The following is a 25848-nucleotide window of genomic DNA, read 5'->3' as shown; positions in this document are numbered from 1 at the left end:
GAAAAAAACCCCAACTCTGTTAAAAGTGTAAAAACTGAGAGCAATAATCCAAGATTGACTGACTGAATCACTATCATACCATTGTTTATGATGTATTTGACCATCTCCTTGCTGCCAACGTCTACAGCATAGTGGAGCAGAGTGCAGCCCAGTGCATCAGACACTGCCAGACTGGCACCCTGTGTGTGCAGCTCCTGTAACTGAATAAAAAAGGGGAAAAAAAGGACTTATTTTAACAAAACATTTAGGTGTGAACAACCACCAGCCACATATTAAAATGTAACACTGAACATTCTGAGAGGGCCCACTGAGAAGTTTTATGATGTTTGGCAACCCTTCTGCATTTAAAATAGAAAACTGGCTATATGTATTTATGTAAGTATGATGTTAATATGTCATGTCTGGTATCAAAAAAGCTGTGGGGAGGGGAGTATGTTTTATCTTTGTGATATAATGTGAAACATATGATTTAAATTCACACTGAAATGTCATACTAAAATCATAGAAAGATATGGTACTGTAAACAAATACCTTTTTGAAGTTTCCAGACTTCACACTTCCAATCAGCATCTTAATAGTGTCTACAAAAAAAAAAAATCATATCAGAGGTGGGTATATCCTCCTTAGAACTTTTCCACACAGACTAAACCCACTGCTTGGATTGCAATATTTGATTGCTGATCTTTTTTAATCACATATCTGTAAAAGCCTCAGAATGTTTTCTGTGAAATCGAGTGTTGCACAAAGGCGAAAGAGCTGTTGCAAGCTTTTGAGCTTGCAAAATTTTTGCGGTTTCATTTTGCCCGTCTCATGCTGGCTCCACAACTTCGGATTGAGCAAAATGTGATGTTAAGTTTATCATCATGATTATCACAGTTGCAGCCAAGGCAATGTGCAAGTATTAAAAAAAAGCTAGAAGAAGTCAGGGTGAAAGTACTGTTTGTCATGCTTTGTCTTTTACAAAATGTTCCACAAAATGTTCATTTTGATTTCCTAGCACACCTCTTTTATCACCAAACAATTAAAGGATTTTTCCTCCTCCATGTACGGTTGTTTACTTTATTCTGCAATCACAGCACATTGTTCGCCTCCACACAGAGAATGTTGAGGCCTCAAGACCCACAACAAAATCAAATGTAGCGTGAAAAGTAAAGATTATTGTCTCTTTTCACCCCCTCCAATTCCTTCTCATCACAATTTGCTAAGTCAAGAACTTGTAGTCAAACTGAAAAACCTGATCTGTAACGTATGAGAATATTTGGCTTATTTGGTCATTTGGCTTACTGAGTAAACTCAGTAAAAACTACAAAAAATGCTTTCTGTCATTCAAACATCCATGTATAATTTACTGAATCAGCACATTTTACCTTTATCAGCCGTATTCCAGACGGTATCATCTGACCTGTGAGTTCAGACAGACAGAGGAAGAACTGGGTCATTTTAAATAATCAACATTAATCATATTCAACACTGTTTAAGGACACTGCATTGGCTTAGACAGCCTGTGTGAATGTGTGTGTATTAGTCAGCAATGCTTGTGAGGTATAGAGCTGTACTGTAGCTGTGAAATTCTCAGTTTCGACTACTCAGGAAGCAGAAAGAGAGTCATATTCCTGCAACATATTCCTGTTTTTCAGGTGTGAGATAGAACAAAGGTGCTATTTCAGTTCTGGCAGCAGCCCTGAACCTGCAGTGTTCTGGTACATGATCAAATCCCCCAGTGTGCCTCAAGCTGACTCAGACCAGTGACTCTCTGATTGCTTCTCATTTCACACTTCTCATTAACAGACACTTATATAGGCCAGAGAGTCACTGCTCAAACTAAGCCCAACTGCTTGTACTGCCTGACCCAAACTCTCACCTGCAAAGGCTTTCATTTATAGACACCACCGCATCCGTCTGTCCCTCTGGGTTGGTGCCATCACAGGACATTCGCTTTCTCTGACCTGCAGCCCTGCAGGAGACGAGAAGGAGCAGAGAACAATAGACAGCATAACGGCACTGCTGATATGTTTGCAGGTCTATAATGAGTGTCTAGGGAGTGGGATTTACGGAGGGGGTGGGGGCATTTAATTTACAGTAACAAAACATTGTCCATGGCGGAGAAAAAAAGAGGTCTGGCAGATGGGTGATGATCTGCAGAGTGAACATACATCTCCATGCAGGGGAGGGGTAGACACCATATGTGTCGAGACACAGATTTACACTAGGTAGAACGAACGAGCCAATGGCCAGTATCCAGTACGTCAGTCATGTTTGTTATTTCTGACATACATTTAGAAAATCAGACTAGCAAACTACATTAGATTTGTAGCAATATTACGAAGCATTTCTACCTTAAAATAAAACTTCAAAATCCTTGAATATTGTGATGCTTCACTAACTGTAATAAGGAGAGTGTTCTCCCTCTATTGTTGCTACTCTAGGCTCAGAATGACAGAAATGACACTACAGAGCTCTGGAAAAAAATAAGAGGCCACTTCAGTTTCTGAATCAGTTTCTCTGATTTTATATTAGGTATATGTTTGAGTAAAATGAACATTGTTGTTTTATTCCATAAACTATTGACAACATTTCTTCCAAATTCCCAATAAAAATATTGTAATTTAGAGCATTTATTTGCAGAAAATGAGAAATGGCTGAAATAACAAAAAAAGATGCAGAGCTTTCAGACCTCAAATAATGCAAAGAAAACAAGTTCATATTCATAAAGTTTTAGGAGTTCAGAAATCAGTATTTGGTGGAATAATCCTGTTTTTTTAATTACAGTTTTCATGCATTTTGGAATGTTCTCATCCACCAGTCTTACACACTGCTTTTGGATAACTTTATGCCACTCCTGGTGCAAAAATTCAAGCAGTTCAGCTTGGTTTGATGGTTTGTGATTATCCATCTTTCTCTTGATTATATTCCAGAGGTTTTGAATTTGGTCAAATCAAAGCAACACATTATTTTTAAGTGGTCTCTAATTTTCTTTTCAGAACTGTATGTAACTTCTGTAAAGTAGATGAGACAATAATTGTAAGAACTGTGTGACACTGTGGGTCATATTTGTGTAGTGTGACAGCACACATTATTCCTCCATGAAGGTTATATTTCTCTCAGCTTATCCAGAAATGCACGTGAAAAGTGTGTACTTTACTGGTGGTTCAAAGTGTGAATTACACTTCCCACTATATGGTCCCAGGACCAAGAAATACGGCTACTTTAACACAACAATTTTACCTTGTGTAGTTTATCATTAAGTCTGGGTTAAAGAAATCAGATATAACTGTAACATAAGGTAGCATATTTTACACACACAAGCAATCAACAAACACAATCCCACAGTGAGCAAAAGAAATCCAAACACATACGCATACAAAATTAAGCATGTGAAACAAGGAACATGAGACTTGATTGAACAGAAGGCAGATTTTCCAGACAGAGATTTTTTAATGAGGAAGCCCCAGCGACAGTGTAATTTAGTGCAATTTGGGAGGGAGGAGGGAACAAAACAAACGGCACAAACCACCCAAAGCTTTTTGCATGACTGAATTTAATCTTGCATTCAAACCTTCCCATAGCAACACTGTTGATAATGCATGCCATTTGAAATGTGTACTTTCAATGTTGATATAGCACTAGCAGTTGTGTGTAAATGTTTGGACAGATTTTTCTTTAAATAAAAACATTTATTTATCTATCTATTTTATCTAAATAAGAAGAGAGAGTCAATTTAATACATAAATGTCTTCATTCCATTGTTAAATCAGCACCCCCGGTGTTAAATTAACACTGGGAATGTTAAAACATCCAAAAACAACTGCATATGTCCCAGTGCACTAGATTGTAATGGTGGTACTAGTCCTGTTCCCACTCTCATTTTACCTGCACAGTGGAGAGGGGGCTTGTGAGTTTGCTGGGAAGGCAAACTGGTCAGAGCTGTTGGAGCTCTCTGCCACTTCCTCCACCATTCCTGGCATTCCTGGAGACGTGCCCACTGTCTCCTTAGTGACCAGCTCCGGATCCAGGATAAAAAGCTCATCCTGGGAGATCTCAGTCACGTAGTTTAGATGCTCCTAGAAGCAACAAAATAACAGGCTCAAGCATTTTACAATGACAGGTCAGAGAATTAAAGCTTAAAGCTGATGCCCATAAATATTGGGATTTGAGGGGATTTTTACTATGAGTGAAGTCTTCATTGCTTTACCAGCCGCTCACGTTTAGCAAAACAGAGGCTGTCATGTGACGTAAGAACGTAAATATGCGTTTTGTGGACAGAAGAACTCTCGTAAAAAGCGACCCGAAACCCCAGTTTTTAGAATGAATATATTGGGCTTAGCAGGGATGGTCATTCCAGCACACTGGTACCATTAAACACAATATTTTATCCCTTCTCCACTCAGAAATGCTCCTTCTTTCAGCTTAGAAACAAAATAATACGGACTGACACTTTAATATGTATGTGACCAAAATCTAATTATCTGGATGCGTTTTGTAGCCATGGTAAAAAAAAGATTGGTAGTATAGCAACACTACAGGAGAAGTAAAAAATATTCTTAATATTCTTAATATTCAATGAAACTTAACTGATGCCAGATCATAAAGTGAATTGCCACTGCGAACAGACAAGAGATCTGCATTCAGTGCAGGAAACCCCACACGCACACATGCTACAGGTCAAGACAGTGTGCTTTATCTTTCATAGAACATGGCAAAAGTCATGGGACATGAGACTAGTTCCTTTCTGATGGTTTTTGCTATGTCTGTTTATACCATCAATATACTTTTTACACATACCTGAGCACGATCAATTCTGTAGAAGCGATCTGCAGTTGTAGCTGTAAATGAAAATATAACAGAAAAATATAATATATCGTGTTTCACTTCATCAAACAACCCTCTGGATACATGGTTTATTGATCATTAATTTATCAATATTTTATTGTCAATGTCTCCAATGTAAAATTCATTGCTTACAGTCTAGGAAGCACCATTTTGGTGAAATCTTTGGTACAGTAACAGTGTCTGAACCACGTCCCTGTTGATAAAAAAGAGAAATTAAACTTCTGTTTTACTCATTATCTGATGCCAACTATAGTCACAGTCACTGTGACACTAACTTTAACATGAAGAGTTATTTTAAGTGGAATCATATGATGAAACATTCATCATATCTTTAAAAAAACTAAGATGCTAAGATGTTAGGAAGAGGAAGCTGTCTCTGTTCTAAACAGTGAATCTAAAAACACAGTATTAAAACAGCATAATAGATGGAATAATGGAATTCTAATGTATCAGTGTTCAATATGTACCTCGTGCAGCTTCTCAATATGCAGTCGGCAGGTCTCCAAATCATTGTCTCCAGAGACTGTGATGATGCCAAGAGGAATTGCTGAAAAAAAAACAGACAGACAAATACACTCTGATGAATTTGCACTCAGACTAAACATAGAAACTGCATGCCACGAAGATATCATGCTGACAAGCCACTCAGCATTATCAAACTCTAATGAATTACAATTAATTATTTAATGCTGTCCCTAAAATGCTAAAAGACAAATATAACCTGACAGTAAAGAAGCATCATGTACAAAATTCATACACCAAGCAAATTATTAACTCTCAAAACATCCTCAATTCTTCATAGCATGAATTGCACAAGATGCTGGACGCATTCCTTTAAGATTATTGTTACTGTTAGCACACATGCTGCATCACGTCTTTCAAAAAAATGAATAAAAAAATAAATAATTAATATATATATATAATTATATTATTATAAGAGACTGCTGGTCAGTATATGCATGCCTGTATTCACTGCACTTCTGTCACATTATGGCTGATTTGATAATTGCATAAATGAGTTAAATAAGGATGAGTTTCTTTGACTTAACCAAATTGAAAAGCTCTGGAATATAATTAAGAGCAAGATGAATAATCACAAGCCATCAAACCAAGCTGAACTGCTTGAATTGTTGCACCACGTTATCCAAAAGCAGTGTGTAAGACTGGTGGAGGAGAACATGCCAAGATGCATGAAAACTGTAATTAAAAACCAGGGTTATTCCACCAAATATTGATTTCTGAACTCTTAAAACTTTATGAACATGAACTTGTTTTCTTTGCATTATTTGAGGTCTGAAACTTCTGCATCTTTTTAGTTATTTCAGCCATTTTTTGTTTTCTGCAAATAAATGCTCTAAATGATGATGATATTTTTATTTGGAATTTGGGAGAAATGTTGTCCATAGTTCATAGAATAAAACAACAATGGACATTTTACTCAAACATATACCTATAAATAGCAAAATCAGAGAAACTGATTCAGAGACTGCTGTACATACAATGTTAAGCACTTAGTATGAAACATTCAGTGTCACTTACAGGCCTCCTTTAGCTTGTCTTTATCATAGTGTAGAGTCTCGTAGTCATGCATGCTGATTCTGCTAACCTGGATTTGCAGCTGTTCAGAGAAGGGCTGCTGACTGCCAACACACACACACACACACACACACACACACAAACAAACGCACACACAAACAAACGCACACAGAAAAGTGATCAATAAAGTCAGAATAGCAGTCAATAAAGTGCTCACTATGGATTCCTAGATATCAATTGGCATGTATTTCTTACTTAAAAACAGTTTCTGTCATATTTATTACTTTGATTTTTTGGAATAATATGAAATGTCAATTTGTTCCGTATAATGGATTGGTGTAAACAAATTCAATTAATCTATAATTTAAGTCTGTCTTCTGAAGATGTGAATAGTGAGAATTAATCTCAAATACGTTCTTTCATGCTGCTTTTTCCACATACATAAACAATATGCATCCAGCCATTATAATTTCAAAACTAAAAAAAGGACTACATTTCTTAACCTAAACCAGAGACTTACTCATTGAGCTGCGGGAGGGAGATCCTCCTCTTGGTTTTCTGTACCATGTTGGCCTGGTTCCTGAGGGTGATGCGAATGATTGAGGGGGCCAGTCTGCAGGGTTCACCATCCACCTGCACTGGAATGGGCTTGAAAGTGGTGAGCATAACCTCACGGCACTGATGCAGCCTTTCTCCATGACCACCCACCTGCAGAGTGGCCTACAGACCAAAGACAACACACCATATTTTACTGACAAAGCTAACATCGAAAAATCTGATTCAAACTATCAAACATTTGCATGTATGGAGCGGAGTCTTTACCAGAGACGTCATAGTGAATCCAATAACTTCAATACAGCCGTCATCGTGCCTCTGAGGCTCAAAGTCGTGATGCTCACTCGGGTTACCCCATGGTGTTGTACCAGCGCAGTACCTTCACAACACAAACACACATTAACCAGTATAATTCTTCTTTCTAGGGCATCTGAACTACACTTCTATACAATGAATGACAACCAAAGCTGTTTTCTTGCAGTTTAAATGGTAAGGGGGTTTGTTACCATTACCTAGGAATGTTGAGAAAGAGCAGACACTGCAGCTTCAGCTCCTGAACTTTACTAGTGAGGTCCATGCCATCACACTGGACACAACAAGCAACAGACAAAAAACAGATGCATAGCTTAATGATTTACATCTATTACATTATTCAGTAAACCTTATACTAATCAAAGCCTTAATTTAAAGCCTTAACGTTTTATATTATATGTACTCATAACAGTACAGTCACAAACCTATATTAAAGCTCAGTCATCTAAAATTCTAAATAAATAATAATAATAAATACTGTGGTATACTGAGAAATCGCCAGAATTTTGCAAACCACCATGTTCGCTTGATGCATTTTTGATCACACCGCCCAGCTCTAATGCAATGATTTATTTTCATATTTAATGGTCCAACTGTATATTAAAAGGTACACACTTCATCTTTTACTGCACAGGTAGTTAAACACATAGTTTGGCATTCAAAGTTTCCTTTTTTTAGTTCTACAGTGGAGCGACAGTGACAAATTGGGAAATATTGAAAGACCTGCTCATTCTTTGTTGCTTTTTTTTATTTATGTTTATCAGCCCCAGAGGGTTCTATTCTATAAGCAGTACTTTTCTACATGGTCTAGAAAAGCTGTGTGTACATTCTTACATTCCTCTGTCAGCAAAAGGTGCAACTTAAAGTACCTAAATGTATTTATTAGAAGAAGTGTCCATAAACTTTTGGATGTATAGTGTATTTTAAAAGTAACTTGATGCATACAAACACTGGTTTGTATACCTTGTACATTTCATGCCCAAATCATCTGTATAATAAATTAGGAAATGGAGGGAAATATGAGATGAATAACCATCTTTATCTCCACAATATTGTGAGCAGTTCCAGATTTGCATTCCTTACATCTGTATCTTAAGAATAATATGGCCATTCTGCACTGATTTACAACAATTTATACAATGATCATTGGTTTAGTATTAATTCCATTGGCAGCTAAAACTGCCTTGTAACACCAGTGCAGAACTGGATTAGCAAACTTCATATACTACATATTTATTTATTTTATTACATTTGAGGTACAGGGTGTGTGAGCCGTTGATTTGAATAACAGAATAGTAGCTACAACAGAAGTATTCAATTAATTGAACAAATGAAATCAAATGAAATTTGAACAAAACACACGGTTCTACTTACCACAACTCTGATGTGCTTGGATAGGTCTTTAGAGCTTCGCATGAGGAAGTCAGAGAATGCCGTCTTTAGAGTAAAAAAAAAATACATTTACAATAATTTTAAAAAATGCAAAAAAAAAAAAAGCATAATCTAACAAAAGTGAGTACACCCCTCACATTTATATAAATATTTTAGTATACTTTTTACCAAGACAACACTGAAGATATGACACTGTGATTTAATGTAAAGTAGTGTTAATCTTGAATAACAGTGTAAATTTGCTGTGTTCTCAATTTAACTTAGCACATAGCCGTTAATGTCTAAACCGCTGGCAACAAATATGAGTATACCTAAGGGAAAATGGCGAAATTTAACTCTCTTGGGCATGGAGATAACTTGAGGTTTACACACTGCCAATGAAATCTTCTCCCACTCCTTCATGACGGCATCACAATGCTGGTGAATGTTAGAGGCTTTGCGCTCTTCCACCTTCCCTTTGAGGATGCCCCACAGATGCTCAATAGACTTTAGTTCTGGAAACATGCTTGGCCAGTGCAGCACCTTTAACCTCAGTTTCATTAGCAAGGCAATGGTCGTCTCTTGGAGGAATGTATGGGGTCGTTATAATTTAAGAATACTGCCCTGCGACCCAGTTTCTGAAGAGAGGGGATTATGCTCTGCTTTAGTTTGTCACAGTACATGTTGGCATTCTTAGTTCCCTCAAAAAAATGGTAAGTGTATACTGTATTTATACTGTTATACCGCTTCACACTGTTTCAAAGTGTCATATCCTAAGTGTTGTCCCATTAAAAAAATAGTATATATTTTTTAAAAGAGCGGTGTACCAAATTTTCAGATACTCTATAGCAGTATATATTAAGCAGCATAGAAGCATACTCACCCCTGCATAAAACATCTTGTTCCGAAGACGGCTGTTGAATTTCTCAGGTTTGGCCTCTGAAAAATAGATGAAGTTCAAAATTAATCATACTTGGAAGAATTGAGATGCTTTGTTGACTACATCAAAATTATGAAAATAAACCCAAAAAAGTCAATAAGATACACACCTCGAGATTCGTGGAATTCCAAAGTCACATGTGCATCAAAGCCCAAGCTGAAGTAGTTATTGAAGACGTTGATCGGAAGCTAAAATTACAAAGACAACAAAGTACAAAGTAAGTCTTATTAATAACAAGTATTTGACTAATACACAATCCATTCATTGTATTCACATCATCTAATCTCATAGCTGTTCAATAACCAGTAAACTCATGATCAGGTCAGGTCAGAAACTGTTCACTTAGGTTCTTCCAAAAAAAAAAAAAAGCAATTCAGAGATGTCGTGGAGGAAGTGAGCACGGATACTGCTAGAAGTGTGAGCTGACCTTGTCTGTCTGGTGTTCGTCCTTCTCATCCTCAGTGGCCTCCGGGTTGGGCTCCACGCTCAGGTTCCAACGGTCCAGCTGCACAATGTTCCCATCCTCCACATGAGACAGGATTTTAGACACAGGCTCATCTGTGTAGCCCTAAAGAAACACCAGAGACACAACACCACATGAGCTGTCAGATAGATAAATCAACACCACTGCCTTACAGTTCAAGCTTGAACTGAAGAACACACTTTACTACTATCATTTAACTGACTACTGACTGTTCAGACTGTTAAACATTCACATACAGCATGGCTGTCACAAAAGTTCTCTCTAAATTAACATCTATAAAAGGAAATAAAATATTACATTTGAATGATTATCAATGTAAAACTATTTGTATTTAGTCAGCATGACAGCGACTGCACACATACACACTTATTAGACAAACTAATGTAATAAAACACACATTGTACTGTCCCTATCTTTTATTAAGTACATTTAGGTAACACCCACAGTGCAGGCTAGAAAAAGTAAGTGACGAATACAACTATAATATGACATGAACTTTCAAGTAACCAATCCAAGCCTTTCAGGTCGACACATTTAACCACCACATTAACAAATCATTTCAGGAACATATAAGAGCATAATCGTTCTCTCACCGCTCCCCAGTTGAGTGTTCTGGCCAGGTCGTTTCCTGTGCCAAGAGGTAGAACAGCTACAGCAGGCTGAGGATTCAGCTGCAGATCATCTAGTACAGACAGGATCCAGCCAACCTGCACATTCAGTAAACAGGAAATCCATTAACCTAGAGTTACTCATCTCTGTTTCTTATAATATAACATATTTCATTACATTTCATATTTTAGTTCTTATCATTGTTTGTAATGATTTACATCTAAGAAGGTAGACATTTATTATTATTATTATTATTATTATTATTATTATTATTATTATTATTATTATTACTACTAGTAGTAGAAGTAGTAGTACTATCATCTAATCTTATTTTGCTTAGCGTCTCACTAGATATAAAACAGAAGGTCTTGTCAGAGTACCTTATTTTTATTTGTATACTGTTTTTAAAGTTATCGTTTTTTGGTTTGTGATGCTGCTAGAAAGGGACCTTAAACATCAGTTTTACTTACCGTTCCATCTCCTCCGCATACCAAGATGCGCAAGTTGGGCACCTTGCGGTACATTTCTAACCTTAATAAAAAGCATAGTGGATATAAAATATATATAAATATATCAAAAAGCAGCTTCACTGTTAATTTATGAAAGCAATCATTATATTATACAATTGAATAAAAAACACTGTTTCAATTCTTACCCATCTTTAGGCCCTCCCTGAGAGAGATCAAACACTTGTCGTGGATTTAGGAACCACATGAAAGACCTGATAATTTTGGATCCCTTCACAAAAAGACAAATCAAATTGGTCAGCTGCAGATCAGTGCTGTCACATGTCTACCTGAATACTTTGCGAACCAAGAAAATGCCATTTAATATCAAGAGAAAGAAAAACGGCTGCAGAAAATACTGACCTGATTTCCTCCGCTCTTTGGGTTCACAAACACAAGCAGAGGCTTCATGAGTTGGGAGGGAATTGGCTTCACTATAAAGTGCTTCCATTTCCCATCCTAGCCGAGAGATTAGGAACAAAGGCTCACAATTCTGCTCACAGCAGCAGAGCACATTTCAACAAACGTTTCCAGTGCTGGTGGGATTCATATCACTCACAGTATTAATCACAGTGTTTTAGGACTGACTGAACAGTGTTTAACTGAATAGCTTACCTCTGCTCCTTTCTTGCTGCCCTTATTTTTTAAAGATGTTTTCTTTCTTCGTTTGCTCGACTTCAGTGATGCCTGGAGGGAGTAGAGTTTAAGGTAGCTTTCAGATTTATTCAAATCATAATTTACTGGGAGCAGTAAACTAGAAACAATGCATTTTCTTGCATTTCCCTGGGCGATAATGTCCCTGACCTCACATTTCTGGGTCAGTTGATGCCTTAAAAGTGGGTTTTACAAAGAGTAGCATGGGACTCTGCAAGTCTGTAAACATCTGATGCCAAGTTATGCCAAAAATAGCTAAACATGTACTGAATTTATACAGGAGGTATGAATGTGACTCTGTTTAAAACAATAGACAGTGCTGTAGAGACATGACTGCCTTTGCTCCTGCTAAACAATGCATCCACATTTATACATTAGTTGTAGTGAACAACTAAAGGTGACAGAAACTACGGTATTTTACACCACATTGCCTGTTCTTGTCAAAATTATTATATGAGTTGTAAACCTGGAGCATTTTCCACATAAAAAAAATGTGTTTTGCTGATTGGTCAGAGCTGTCTGGAAGCAAAAAAATAAAAACAGAGGAAGAAGGTCCTGTATGCTGGGCCAGTGCAAATTTTTGTGTAGTTTAACAAGGAGCAACAGCAGAGATGGCATTTGTTCATAGGTGCAGTAATTATACAAGTGCAACTTATAGTTGAGTCAGATCAAGCTCAAAACACCACTACACAGTTTGTTTGTGACCAGACCAAGACCACTTCTTTGAGTGTTTGAGTTCATGTGATTATTGCATTCACATCAGCCCAGATGAAATGCACCAAGAGTGAAAATAAACCAAAATATTAAAATAAATGCATAGCTTGCATTTGTGCAACATGATTTAAAACACAAAGTCTTTCCCAAGTTTTTCCGTTATACAAAACTGGGTAGCTTGGTTATCTCATTCAACAGCAAATTAATTACAGTAACATAAAAGTTTAATGAAAGACAGTGGTTGACTATGTGAAACAATTATCTTTTAGCAAGCAAAAGTAAATGCAGACGTGTGTAGTCCCAACTCCAGCCCTGATATGGGCAGCAAAGACAGAAACTGGGAAGGAGGAGCACAAACCTGCTGTCTGCGAACTCGGATGATCCAAGAAGGAGGCACTATAACAGCAGCATGAGCACCGAGAGAGCAGGTCTCCTCAATCTGTTGCAGCATAAAGCACGTCACCTTATTGTGATACTGCAAAACAGACACAAGCCCCGTCAACTCACAGTCAGCCACTAAATCCACTGCAAAGATCCACTAAAAATAATCTCCCGCAAACACTTCTAGCTAACTTACCGCCTGTTTACACCAGGAGCAGCTGATGGCCACTATGTCTTTATTGTGGAAGGAGAATTTCTGTTGGAAACCCTGAGGAAAGAGGAATAAACGAAAGAAGAGAAAATTATCTTACTTTATTTTCTTTCTTTTCTTTACCTGTGACATAAAAAGACATAGACAAAATGAAAAAGTACAATTTTACATTTTTTTCCTTAGAATTTATAAGGAGAATATGAAAACTGAACTACCACACGTAACACACTTAAAAATGTTCTGAAATGATGCACCATGATATTAGATTTGTCACAATATAAAAATTGGAGAAATGTTTAGATTTGACACAGATGAATAAATTATGTATTTATGTAATACTTCAGTTTCTTGGAGCAATAATTTAAAAGAACCACATTTATCCTAAAAACATATTTTTTGTAAGAGAGATCAAGTAAAGGTTATACATAAAACTGAATCTCATTTAATTTTTATTATATCACTAGCATGAAAGGGTCTAAAAATGAGAACGATGTAATGTATTGCAATTTGTGAAACAATACATCATTCAAAAAAGTGATTATCATGACAAGTATAATTACTAGGATGTAAAGGATGTGAACAGTCTTACAGTTCCCATGTGGGAGCATCCCTACTTAAATACCTTTCCACACTGTCGGCATTTCCCATCCTGTCGCCTCCTGTGAACCCAATGATGCCTTACAGAAGTAGTCTGAAAAGAAAAAGAAACAAAAATTATTGTATTAATCCTACAGAGCTTGGTTACACTGTGGACCTTGCTAACTATAAAACACATAAAATCACAGGTTAATGAAGCACTGTCTCACCTCTCGCACGTTTCTCGTGCCTGGTTCCCTGAATGAAGGCTTACACCTGAAATTAATCTGGGAGCCGAAAGAAAAGCATGGTTAATGAGTAGAGTTTTTAACTGTAAATGTGCTGCATTCATCAAATAAACAGTATGTTACACTGTCCATTAACAAATGTGCAGTTGTTCAGTGTGTTTTTAAGTACTGATGAAATCCACGAAAGACTCAGATATGCGCACCATTAATCACAATAACAAATGTATCATAATATGATAAAATATAGTTTGCTGGGTTTACCTTCTCTAACTGCTCCATGCATGTTGTGTGAACAGATATTTTGCAGGCAGCACATTTGTAGCGAGGCAGTGATTTTTGCTGTTGGTGTAAAAGTAAAGTAAATGGTTACAGTTAGGTCAATAACACAAAGCTGATGCCTGCCACTGGGCCTGCGCTTACACACTTTCAACAGTGGTGGGAGCTCTTGCACAAGGTGATGTAACTTATCCGCAGTTCTCTGCCTGACAGCACAGAGAGAGGATCATTCAAAGGAAAGAAAAGGAAAGGAAAAGCATCATATGTGCTCACCAGTGATTTGGCAAAGCAGTGAGACTCTCCAACATAGCAGAAATCTCCTGAAAGGCTGGTCTCAAACCAGACGTGCTGTCCAAATAGAGCGTTTTCCTGTGGGGCACAGCAAAGCAAGAAGCAAACCTATATTTACCAACAACACTGGTCAGGCCAAATATGTAAAGATTCATTGATATGTCAATAAAAAATATTTTGATGTAAATCATGCAATCACCTTTTTTGGTTAGTCATTTAATACATCTTTGTTGTCAATGTTGTTGTTAACCATATACTGTTTTGTCTTTGTTTATTTTTGTATATTACATTTTTATTGTATTTTTGTATGTTACAACGTTAACATGTACACTAAAATATTTTGCTACAAAATGTCCAGATTAAACAAAGTTTTTCAAGATTATGTACAAACTAAAAAAAACAAAAACGAGTGGACAATTTGGAAAATGCAGCAATAATAATAATAATAATAATAATAATAATAATAATAATAATAATAATTTTGAACTAAATGTCATATCTGATCAACCTTATTATTTTGGACCATTATTCCTGGAAACACATCTTACTGTGTGCAACAGTGGGTTTGTCGTCATTGCATTTTTCTTTTTCTTTTTTAATTCTTCTCAGAACTGCTGGCAGGACAGTCCAGCAGCTGTATCATTAAAATGTTCTGAATGCGGTTTTGTACTTGTCTTGTTAAAAAATTCATGGACATCCCTGGAAAAGACGTTGTCCTGAAGGCAGCACATGTTGCTCTAAAGTCTCGAGACCTCAAAGATCCAGCATACTGGTTCCTCAGACCACAATACACATTTCTACAATGTGACAGTCGATCCCAGGTGCCTCAGAGCCCACAGTCGACACTGCTTCGGGTTAACAAAGTTTTTGTGGTATTTCTTAATGTAAATCTTACATCTGTTGAGCTTGACAAAGGTTTGCCAAAGTAATCCGTTGCCCATGTGATTGTTTCAGTTACTGTTAAATGACCATTATTAACGCAGTGCCATCTGAGGGATTGGAGCTCAAGAGTGTACAGTTTAGGCTTGTGCCCTGGTAAAATTATGCACTGTGAAGAAAGGAGTATGAAAACTCTCTGCAATCTTTTTTGAGGAAAATAGCTTTTAAACTGTTTTATAATTTTCCTATGTTAACAAACTGAAAACTCTCTGCCATCACTGCTCCTAAAAGAGTTTCATATGGGCTGCTTTTGTACCAAATTAGCATTATAATGACCTGTTCAAAATCATAGTTTTTAAATTATCTCATTAAAACTTTTCTGATTTGGGGTTGTGAAAGATGGGGAACTCGCACTAAGAAAAAACTGCTAGTAGCCACTAATCATCACACTGCAATTAGTAAAAAGGGAATGCAGAATTGCCAGCTTTCCCTCATTAGCTATTGTAGCATGCAAATTTTTTTTCTGCTCCAAGTTGTCTTTAATGAGGGGAGAGGAACTCACGGTCCAGTCGACTGTCTGGGAGATCTCTCTGTTAGCTTCACACTTGTTCGGCATTGTGGCACTGGACTGGGCGCTCAGGTGCTGAACACCAGATTTAGCAATAGCTTTCCTGAAACAACACAAATGTACAAATGATGATGGAAGACATTTGTTTACATTTTGGTGAACACATTCAGTCCAAAACGTAAGTATTAAAGTTGTTTGTCACAAAAAAAGACAATACATATACATATATACACAAATTAAAACATCACATAAATAGAGGTAAGGCCAATTATTAAAAACAAATATGATACTAGAAGAGATTATCAGAAAAGGTACAACAAAAATTCCTTTCTGGCTTATAAGAACATTGGGTGCTAGCCCACATTTGCATCAGTTTTAGTAGACCAGAGGATATGTCACAGAATACATCATCAACAGATGGTGTTGTACCACAGCTCTAGGCTCATGTTGAAGACCCTACTATTGTTTGTTACCAGCTAGGAACAAACTGTTTGTGCTTGTTTTTGTGGAAGTGCGCCAAAAGGTTAAAAATTAGGTGCACAAACCGGAACAGAGCCTGTTTTACATTGGTGGAAAGCACTAACAATGGTCACTGGTCTGAATTGCACAAAAAGCCTCTTAAAATTGCCTTATTTATTGCATCTACTGCAATCAATACATCTATTTTTACTCTCCACCTCCATGAGCCACTTCAGTACAAAATTTACATATCTCTGGACCTTCCTGACACAAGCAATTTGTTACAATCCAAAGCACACACAACTCACCAAACAAAAAAAAACACCTTTCCTTACATTATCAGAACAGTCTTGTCAAGATTCAACTGTCCTTATCCATTCAGTAGGTGACAGTAAGGCATGAAGCAATGTGATGTTAAAAAGTAACATGCACCTTGCTTTTGGTCATCTTTTGTCTATTTAACAACAATAACTGTGAATTTTGATAGACACTGCACAGATACTCTCAATATTCTCCATTACAAATCTTGGTATAATCATGTATATTTGTTAGTGTTTAATAATTATGTTTATTTGATGCAGCTTATTAGTTTATTTAGTTTGAAAATATGACATAATTAAAACCTACTGTAAATAGGAGAACAGAAAAGCTGGTTTGTGCCACTGAAAAATAATAATACTAAAAGTAGTACTAATGAAAACAATTATGGATGTCTCAACCTGATCCAGTGAATCCAGATCAATCCAGGCTTATTTTAATAGATTGTGTGTATTAACTATCTACTATCTAATCCCAACCCTGTTGCTTGTTTAACCCATGGTGTTCAGAGTGCCATCTGGTGTCCTTAAGGCACCAATAACGTGTTGTATCACCAAGTTTCTGCCAATACAAAGCCTTAGGTGCAGTGACCTCATACCCCACCCATCATCTTTTTAGCAAAAAGCACAGAAAAGTAACTAAACCCAATACGACACACCCACATCTCTAATAAAGCCTGCGCAAAGCAACAGCCATTGTGTGAGCTCGGCTGAATTCACATCCGTTCGTAAGGTTCGATGGGTGGTTTAGGACGGGGAAGGTTCAAATGTATTTCTACATCCTGTGGTAATCAAGACCTTGCTCATTGTGACCTTTGTGTCCAATCCCTGCTGTGCAAATCAGTGACGCTTAGCAACCTGAGGGAGGGCGGCCCACTGGGTGATCAGTGGCACTGATTAGTCACGTCGCAGTGCTATAGTACTCGCTCCGCTAATGAGCTAGCGCCATGGAGCTCAGATCCACAGGACAGAGATTTAGAAGGTCAACACAGAGAAAAAATTGCTCATGTACCGACAGCCCCTTCACTCTACTCCCATTTCTAACCTAAATGCTCTGATGTCTACTGAATGATTGCAGGCGCTAGTGTGAAAATGACTGTCAGGAGTAAAATTACTCATATTTGATAGTGTTCAAAGAGTTCTCTTAAACTTAAAGATTGAAATGACAGGCTAGGGACCAATTGTTGGACCAACTTGATGAGAACTTCGAGGTAGTACACCCATACTCCCATACACCCATTCACAATGAATCTGTTCTAATTCAATTCAAGGTTATATACACTCACTGTCAACAAAAAAAAACAATTGCAACTGGTAGGAATCTACTGACAGTAATGGAACTTGCTGGAAAGTCATGGCAGAGTCTCATAAAATGGCATGCAGGTCATCTCTAGTGTGTCTCACTTTTATCTTAGTGTAGATGTCCAACAAAACTATGTGTGGATGCACCATGGACAGCGCCTACATCAATGGTTTGTCATCAGGCCAGAAGACCTGGTATAATGAAGTGGGGTGCAATCTGGTAGGATGCCAGTTCCCCTTTTTTTATCACTCACACAAGTCAATGCTAATTGCGTCCTGCAACCAGTCAAACTACCTTTTCTGAGTGCACACTCCGGTATGCTATTCCAACAGGACAATGCTCATCCACATACTTCTGCCATTTCAAGAGTTTGCCTTAAAGACACAGATACTATGCCAATGGCCAACCGCACCACCAGACCTATCCCTGAATGAAAATGTGTGGGTTGCTTTTGGATGCACTCAACACTCCACCCCAACTGCAAATTCAGCAGGAACTGCATGAATATTCAAGCTGCATGTGAGTGATTATCAAAGGACAGCATCAGGAACCGCTACAACTCCAAGCAGAGACAACTGGCATGTTAAATTTCACATGCCTTACACACTACTTCTGTACGGGGATCTATATATTTAAGACCAAGCTTTGCCTATACTGGTCTGAATTTGTTAGCATTTACTATCCTCGGTAACCTTAATCTTCCTCCCTAACAGCATTCCAACTAGGCACTTCCTTCTCAGTGTGACTATACTTAAAAACATTTTTTGACGATGAGTGTAAGACAAAGGGTTCCCTGACTAGTAACAGTGAAAAGGAAATTTTTTTTTTTTTTGCTATATTGGATCATTTTCTCAGTGTTTGCAGCTTCTTCCTATGACACATCTAGATCTGTGATTCGTTTTATTACAGACTTTAAAGAAAAGGATTTACATACGAGAGGAACCCGCTCCACGATTCCAGTCTAGGGTCATAATGAGCTCCCATCAGTTGGTTGTGTGAAATGTGAGCGTGAAGGCAGGTGGAGTTTCTGCGACTGGGAAGTGGTACGCCTCTCCCTGGCCACGGGCTGCCTGCCTTGGAGATGGTGGAGATGCGTCTCCGCCGTCTTCTCTGGCTGCTTCGACAGTAACGGCCTTGTGGGCCAGTTTCAGGATGTCCTAGATGGGAGGAATTTCTCCTAAGGCAGCGTGGGACACGGATGAGTGGGTGGGCCTGGACTCGCTCTACAACCACGCCCAGAGGCAGGCAATCCCTCTGGCACAAAATCGAGGAGTTTTTAAACTCCCACTCTGAAGAATCTTCTTCTGTGAGAGAGTCCTCATATGTTTCTGAGTCCTGACTTTCATCTGATTCAGCAGTGAAGCTAAGGTTATCACTTTCACTGTCCCCTTCTGAGAGCAGAGGGTCCGAACAGATGCGAGACGTTGGGGGAGGTCCTTTGAACTCCTCCTGCTCAATGGGCGAATCACGAACTTCCTCCTCTTCCTCGGTCATCTGGATCAAGCTGGCCAATAGCATGGAAGGGCCTAGAAGATGGGTGTCAATGTTGCGAAGCTTGCTGGCTTTCTTTCGGCGCACAGCAAAGCGCGGGTTGGCACCTGGGGTGGTGGTGCTGGAACGGCGCCTCGCACTGCCATTTTTGACTGATCGGCTGGGGACAGTGTGGGGCAGGGAATGCAGCTGGACACTGGACCGCCTGCGCTGGGCCAGCATGGCTGACGGCAGGCCCACGCTGGAACGCCTGCGGGCTCGGCTGGTCGGCACTGCAACACTGGGCCTTCTCATTCTGCAATGCTCTGGATCCTCCCCATTTGGCCTAGGAAGCCCCGCCTCCTTCCTTCTAAAGTGACGGCGGAAAAACGTGTCCATGACAGCTCCCTGTCTAAAGCGTTCCTGAGGCTGTTGGTGTAAAATTCATGCCATCAGCAAAGGGTGTTAATTATAAGGCAAGTCTAAAGCATTAAAACATTGCACCGATTCAAGCATGACCTTAACTTTTTCTCTTTGATGATTTTAATCCCAGTTTAATTCTAGCCATTAATCTGCTAATTACAGCCGACTACAGCAAGTAATCCAACATCCAATACAGATAAGTATGTAACCACTTTTTCTAACCACAATGCCTAAAAGAAAAGCAGGACATGTTTAAAGCTGTACTCTTACTATTACTTCTTAAGCTATTTTGTAGTCACTGCTCAAAAACTGCATAATTACAGTGCCTCGAAAAAGTATTTACTCTCTCCGAACTTCCTCCATTCTGCATATTCGTCACTTTAATTATTTCAGATTCGCATACAAAATGTAACACAAGGCAAGGAGAACATGAGTAAACGATAAATAATACTTCATAGAAAAAAAACATTATGCAGAACTTATCCTAGAACCTATCCCTTACCCTTAGGTAGTAAGTATCTGTATATAAGCAAAAAACATGTTGAAGTATCGCAAAACATATAAAAAAATGCAGTATCTGTTTTTATTACTAGTTTATATCTTATATGTAGTTGATATCAATAAATAGCTGTGTTATACTCTGTCATTAGATCCATCTGTTCCAATAAAAATTCAACTTTTCTTTTCACTCAGATTTTATAAATGTGCTGTTGTGCTTTTTCCTAAAATTCTATTTAAGGAATTAAAAATGTATAGCCTTGCTTACAGTATCCTAATATGCTGTGATATATTGAATGACAATCCCTGTATACATAGTGTATCACCATGTTCTTCCAATAAACTACCCTACTGTCTTAGTGTAAAAAATGCTTGTGCTACCTTAAGAAGCAACAATTAGAACTGTAGAGTTTTTCATACCACTGTGGAGGAAGTTTGACTTGCTCTTGGAGAGTTTTAGAGGACAAACTATCCTCTAAATCACTATAATCATAGGGGAACTTTGTACAGCTCTTGAGAATTTTTATTTAGGCCCTGCCAATGCATATCGATGGGGTTCAAATCAGGATTTAAAAACTGTTATTTATTTTGTTTCTTTCAGGCCAATGAGAGATTCTAAAGGTCAGCATTACTGACTGAATCAGTAAGTCATGTTTAGTCAATCCCAACTTTTAACTGCTTAGTTAATTGTTTAAAGATCTTAAAACAATTTGGAGTGACAAATATGCAAAATAGAAGAAAACAAAATCAGAATAACCTATATTTTGTCCATAAACTTAACAGAATTGGGTTGCAACCTCTGCAACTACACTATGGTGTTTCCTTACAAAGCTCTGATGACATCATCATTCAGTGAGGTTGTAAGGCACTAGAGGAAATGAGGCTGCATTCGCCTCCTGGTTATCAGACTTTGACACAGAGATGGTCAGGGAAGATTTAAAATGGGATTTCTGACCCTTGGCTAAAGTCTGGCTGCGCTAATTATATCTGTCCCCTATCTCATTTAGAGGTGCTGAGCAGCTGTTCAGTTTCATTTAAAGTTATTAAAACCTGTGGATATAACAGTCAGGCCAAACACTGGACTCTGTTTGCATGCTGTCTTGCTGCATTTATTAGCTATAAATTTCCTCCAGTGTCCACAGAACAAACAGTACTGCACTAACTGATGAAACAGCAAATTAGCTTCCCATAATATCCATCAAATGAAGCTTCTTTCTGGAAATGGCCTTACTTACTGGAAATAGGAAAAATGACAGAAGCTCCTGGGTTTGTGCCACTGAATAACACTAATAATTCTAATAATAAAATCCATCAGCAGCTTGTTTTGGCCTCATCTAAATCCATAGTAAGGTCGGCCACAGGCCGACTAAGGTAAAGCAACATGATTAAGAATGTTTCTAGGTCTTTCCTGCTTCTCTGTAAACAGTCAGTCAATCTCTATTGTGTGGTTTCCATTAACAAACAGACAGCAATATAGCTATGTAAAGACACAGAAATAGGCCTGTCCTGATTTCTTTCTTTTTTGGGACAATATTCTGTTCCAGAAGTTATTAAAATAAAATTATATGTGTTATGTTTTGTGATACTGTATTGTTTCTTTAAATCACAATACTGATTCATACAGTCGTTCATTTTGCAGTGTATTAAAAGTCCTGGACTGTATACTTTCCTGTCTTCAGATCCCACTGTTCTGAAAAAAGTCAACATTTACTCATATTGTGATTATAAATGCATATTATTGTGTTTTCTTTATCTTCATAAAAAAATATTGCAATATATCCTCTTGCTTACAGTATCACAATATATTGCAATTGGATCACACCCTGTGTTTCATGAAATGTATCATATTGTCAAGTTCCTGCAAATAGACAGCCCTTAAATGAATTACATTATTGTAATTTTAAGAAAAATGTTTTGCCACTGATATAAAGATAATACAATAGCACAGTAATGCAGCTATGCCATTTTAAATAGCAATAACAGAAATAAAGCAGAACGGTTTCAATTATTGAGGATATCCAAACATTGGAATTTGAAATGCTTAAATATTTCTAATGATAATGATAATAAAGAAATAAAATGAACCACTGCTTTTGAACCAAAAAAGTTCCTCTTTGTATTGTGGTTTAATGGCTTTCCTTGCTAATTTAAAACAGTGGGTAACATCACAGTCATCACAAATTATTGAGGTCATGCCCATATATTGTACAATAACTTGATAATGCAATTACCATTAAAGGCCTAGACATGAACATACTCAAACCAGTATCAGTATAGTTTGTTAGTTTACATATTGCTGACTGTTTTCTGGAGATACAACTGATTATCTGGCTGTTATCTCTGTGGAATCAAGCAGACAACACATATAGCTTAGACAAGTTATAGAATGAGCAAACCTTTTACAAAAGGTATTACATCCAGGAAGAACATTTGCAAAACGAACTTAAATATTCATAATCATCTTAAATATTTAATTAATTTTCCTAATTATTGTAATAATAAGTAAACACATAAGGAGTGGTTCATCTACAAAAGTTACGTTTCTGTTTTTAACAAAAGCCCAAACCGCCCTGAATGAAACTACCTACAAACTATACCTACTACCAAGTCTAAACCCAAAACAGCACACATGACCTACTGTATATACCCACAGTACATGTGACCTCAAAAAAGTTATTCAAAACCAAGGCTAATAACCAGGCTCACTAATCTAACACACCAATGACTGTCCCTGTGTTAAAGTGAAAAATAGAGAGATGTAATAGTGTACGACCTGACAGATGGAGCCGTCCTCCTCCTGTTCGGAAACACAATAGACTGACAGTGGGTGAGAGTGGGAAAAAGAGAGAGAGTGAGAGAGATGGGGAAAAGAGAGAGAGATGATCAGGTAAAAGAAGAGAGGGGGAGCTACAAAGCACAGAGACAACAGGGCTCATCGATTGGCTGTGCAGAAGACAGCAGGAGTGAAGCCAAAGACTAAGCCTGGGGTTTAAAATAATGACTGATTACCAGATCTAGCCACACACTGTGCCTGTGACTAATACACATACAAACACATACACACACAACAGTAACTGCTTCCTGTGAGGACACCCTTGGTTCATTACCCTTTTAATAGGCATCCTGTCTGTACTCCTCGAAAGAACCCCAAAACTACAGAGGCAGCATCACCAGCTCTGACAGCTCTAATGATGATCAAGCCCCAGTAATTGTATCTGTTTACAGTAATTAGCTTTAATGTAGCAGCAAATCTGTCAATCATGTAAACAACCAAGCAGCTATATAACAACTGCAAACTGCAAAAGAGTAACATTAACAGACATGTTGCAGCTTCTTCCTGGGCTTTGCCCATACTGAAGTGCAGTTTTCTAATTTAAAAGAGTCATAATCTGCCATATACTAAAAAACTGTATTTATCTTGGTAATAGTAGTTAGAATAGATCACATGTAACCTGTTATTTACAGAGAAAGGCAGCCAGTCTTTGGTAAACAAACAAATGCTAAAAAAAACCTAAAATCTAGTATTTTTGGTGAGTGTAACCTTTAACAGTTTTTCTTGCTGTACCAAGCTAAATTCGAAATTAAGTATAAATGGGTCATCTAATTTTTCAATTATCAAGTTTTTCATTTCAACCTTTCGCAAACAGAATTTCAAGAAAAATGAAAAGTTTAATCTTCTCTCAATTTTCAGATTTGTCCATTTTTGTATCTTGTAACACAAATCTGATGGTATAATACAACTTTCAAAATGCTAATATTAAAAAATCTAAAAATAAAAGATTCCCTTTGTTTTTCATTTTTTTCATGAAATTACAATTGTATGGAGCAGAGATGAAAAAAAATAATTGCAAAAAAATAAATAAATAAATAAATGAGTTTTTACATGCAATTTTCTGTTTTTGCACTGACCATTTCTGACTGGTAGTTTTCTTTGCCCTTGACACAGCACATCTTAAGAATATAAAAAAAAGTTCCAAAACTATTGTGTCAGTCTTGCCTCATTTTTTCACAAAATGTACACACTTCTAGCTTGCTAACTAGACCTTTAACACCTAAAGGCACAGAATATAGTGAGAGAGCTATAACTGTAGAAGCAACCAGATCTAAATGCTAGGCTAAACTCTGAGCCCAGCTTCTTCTCTTAAACACCTAGTATCCGGCAAACAAACTGGACTATTTCACAATAGAGCTTTTCACACATTGAAGGGAAAAAATTAAAGACATTGTGCCACGTGAAGAAGCCAAACCTGGAGGAGCAAGCGGGTGGTAGGTGGGTGTGCTAGGCGTGCTAGGCTAATAGCTTATTCTAGGCTAAATGCTAATTCTAGGCCACACTGGTGCAAGAGGGCACAGAAAGGACAGCAACATTAACTAATAAAAAATTTATAAAAATGTATATTAAAAAGTACAAAGTTCTTGCAACAATGCTAAAAACAAAGCTATGTTATTGTGTGATATGCTTCAATAAAAGCAAAGCTAATCAAAGACAAATGTAAATGGCCATGCAAAACATAAGAATTTTTTGCTTCCACAAATGTCTCTTACATACTTACTGAATACACACTAAACAATTTAAACTACTGAATACATTTATTACATGACATTTTTAAGAATTAATGCTAAAGGATATCTATCCTTGGTTCCCAAAAGAAACACTGCAGTTGGAAAAATAAATCTGAAAACAGCCAAAAAATGTCCTTTTCAAGAGTTTTTTTTTTAGACTTAAGAGTGTAAATTGTACACATGTGCAGGTTGGTTTAGTGTCAATTACTCTACTTTCCCCCCTTTTCATTTTTGAATCATAAGAAACTAATGGGCAAATATGTGCTATAGCTGACCGGGGGTCAGTCTCGTGTTCCTCCATTGTGTTAGCCCTTCACTCTTCTGCTTCTCACCAGATAAAAAGGCATGGCAGAGGCACTCCAACACCACCACAATGCCATTCATTTCCACTTCAAGGCCCTCGGGCTCCTGCATTATGGATCAATGTGGATAAACCAGTTTGAGGCCTGAAAAAAGCTAATAAAGCTGCATACTAATTTAACACCACAGAATGCAGACCAGGCCCACTCGCTGTTTATTATCAGGCTCACTTAAAATACAGTGTGTCAATAGCGTCCACTTGATCAGGTTCTCATCCTCGGCAACACTTCCGCTCGTAACAGCCGTACTACTGCACACAAAGCCAGACACACATGAGGAAATAATTACTACTCTTTGAAAGGGGGAAAATACTGCTGCTTACTGTTGCCGTTACCATGGAAGAGGACCTGGCAACCATACCAGCTAGCCGTTATTTTTGTCTGGGATACACAACTAAACTTTATGCAATGGTTTCCCAAATTAAAGCAAATCAATCACTAATGTGTTGTGGAAATCTGCTGTAAAGCAACCATGGGCCCTGGATTTCAGAAGGTTATATATAAATAAAGCATTT

The 25848-nt window shown here is 37.6% G+C and overlaps 1 protein-coding gene across 3 annotated transcripts in view; it reads right to left on the bottom strand.

Annotated features, from left to right (window-relative positions):
* dgkzb (diacylglycerol kinase, zeta b) overlaps positions 1-25848 on the bottom strand; it is a 48320-nt gene that overhangs the window by 4009 nt on the left and 18463 nt on the right. For 2 of the 3 annotated variants that reach the window (XM_022672376.2, XM_022672375.2), the window contains 28 exons: positions 15936-16044; positions 14477-14572; positions 14189-14266; positions 13910-13966; positions 13726-13794; positions 13089-13160; positions 12870-12986; positions 11759-11830; positions 11507-11602; positions 11293-11375; positions 11108-11168; positions 10622-10735; positions 9972-10112; positions 9654-9732; positions 9488-9543; positions 8608-8670; positions 7434-7507; positions 7189-7300; positions 6887-7086; positions 6370-6470; positions 5298-5377; positions 4963-5023; positions 4783-4823; positions 3871-4061; positions 1862-1954; positions 1368-1402; positions 532-581; positions 80-200 (listed from right to left, as the gene is read on the bottom strand). In XM_022672376.2, coding sequence (XP_022528097.2) covers positions 80-200; positions 532-581; positions 1368-1402; positions 1862-1954; positions 3871-4061; positions 4783-4823; positions 4963-5023; positions 5298-5377; positions 6370-6470; positions 6887-7086; positions 7189-7300; positions 7434-7507; positions 8608-8670; positions 9488-9543; positions 9654-9732; positions 9972-10112; positions 10622-10735; positions 11108-11168; positions 11293-11375; positions 11507-11602; positions 11759-11830; positions 12870-12986; positions 13089-13160; positions 13726-13794; positions 13910-13966; positions 14189-14266; positions 14477-14572; positions 15936-16044 — 2522 coding nt within the window. Of the gene's footprint in view, positions 1-79; positions 201-531; positions 582-1367; positions 1403-1861; positions 1955-3870; positions 4062-4782; positions 4824-4962; positions 5024-5297; positions 5378-6369; positions 6471-6886; positions 7087-7188; positions 7301-7433; positions 7508-8607; positions 8671-9487; positions 9544-9653; positions 9733-9971; positions 10113-10621; positions 10736-11107; positions 11169-11292; positions 11376-11506; positions 11603-11758; positions 11831-12869; positions 12987-13088; positions 13161-13725; positions 13795-13909; positions 13967-14188; positions 14267-14476; positions 14573-15935; positions 16045-18954; positions 20164-25848 lie in introns of those variants that run through there. The other variant, XM_007235149.4, reaches the window with a different exon arrangement.

Source organism: Astyanax mexicanus, chromosome 2 (genome assembly GCF_023375975.1).
Source record: "Astyanax mexicanus isolate ESR-SI-001 chromosome 2, AstMex3_surface, whole genome shotgun sequence".
Taxonomy (NCBI): Eukaryota; Metazoa; Chordata; class Actinopteri; order Characiformes; family Acestrorhamphidae; genus Astyanax; species Astyanax mexicanus.
Note: the sequence above shows the minus strand (reverse complement) of the source record. Positions and strands in the feature narration are given on the sequence as shown.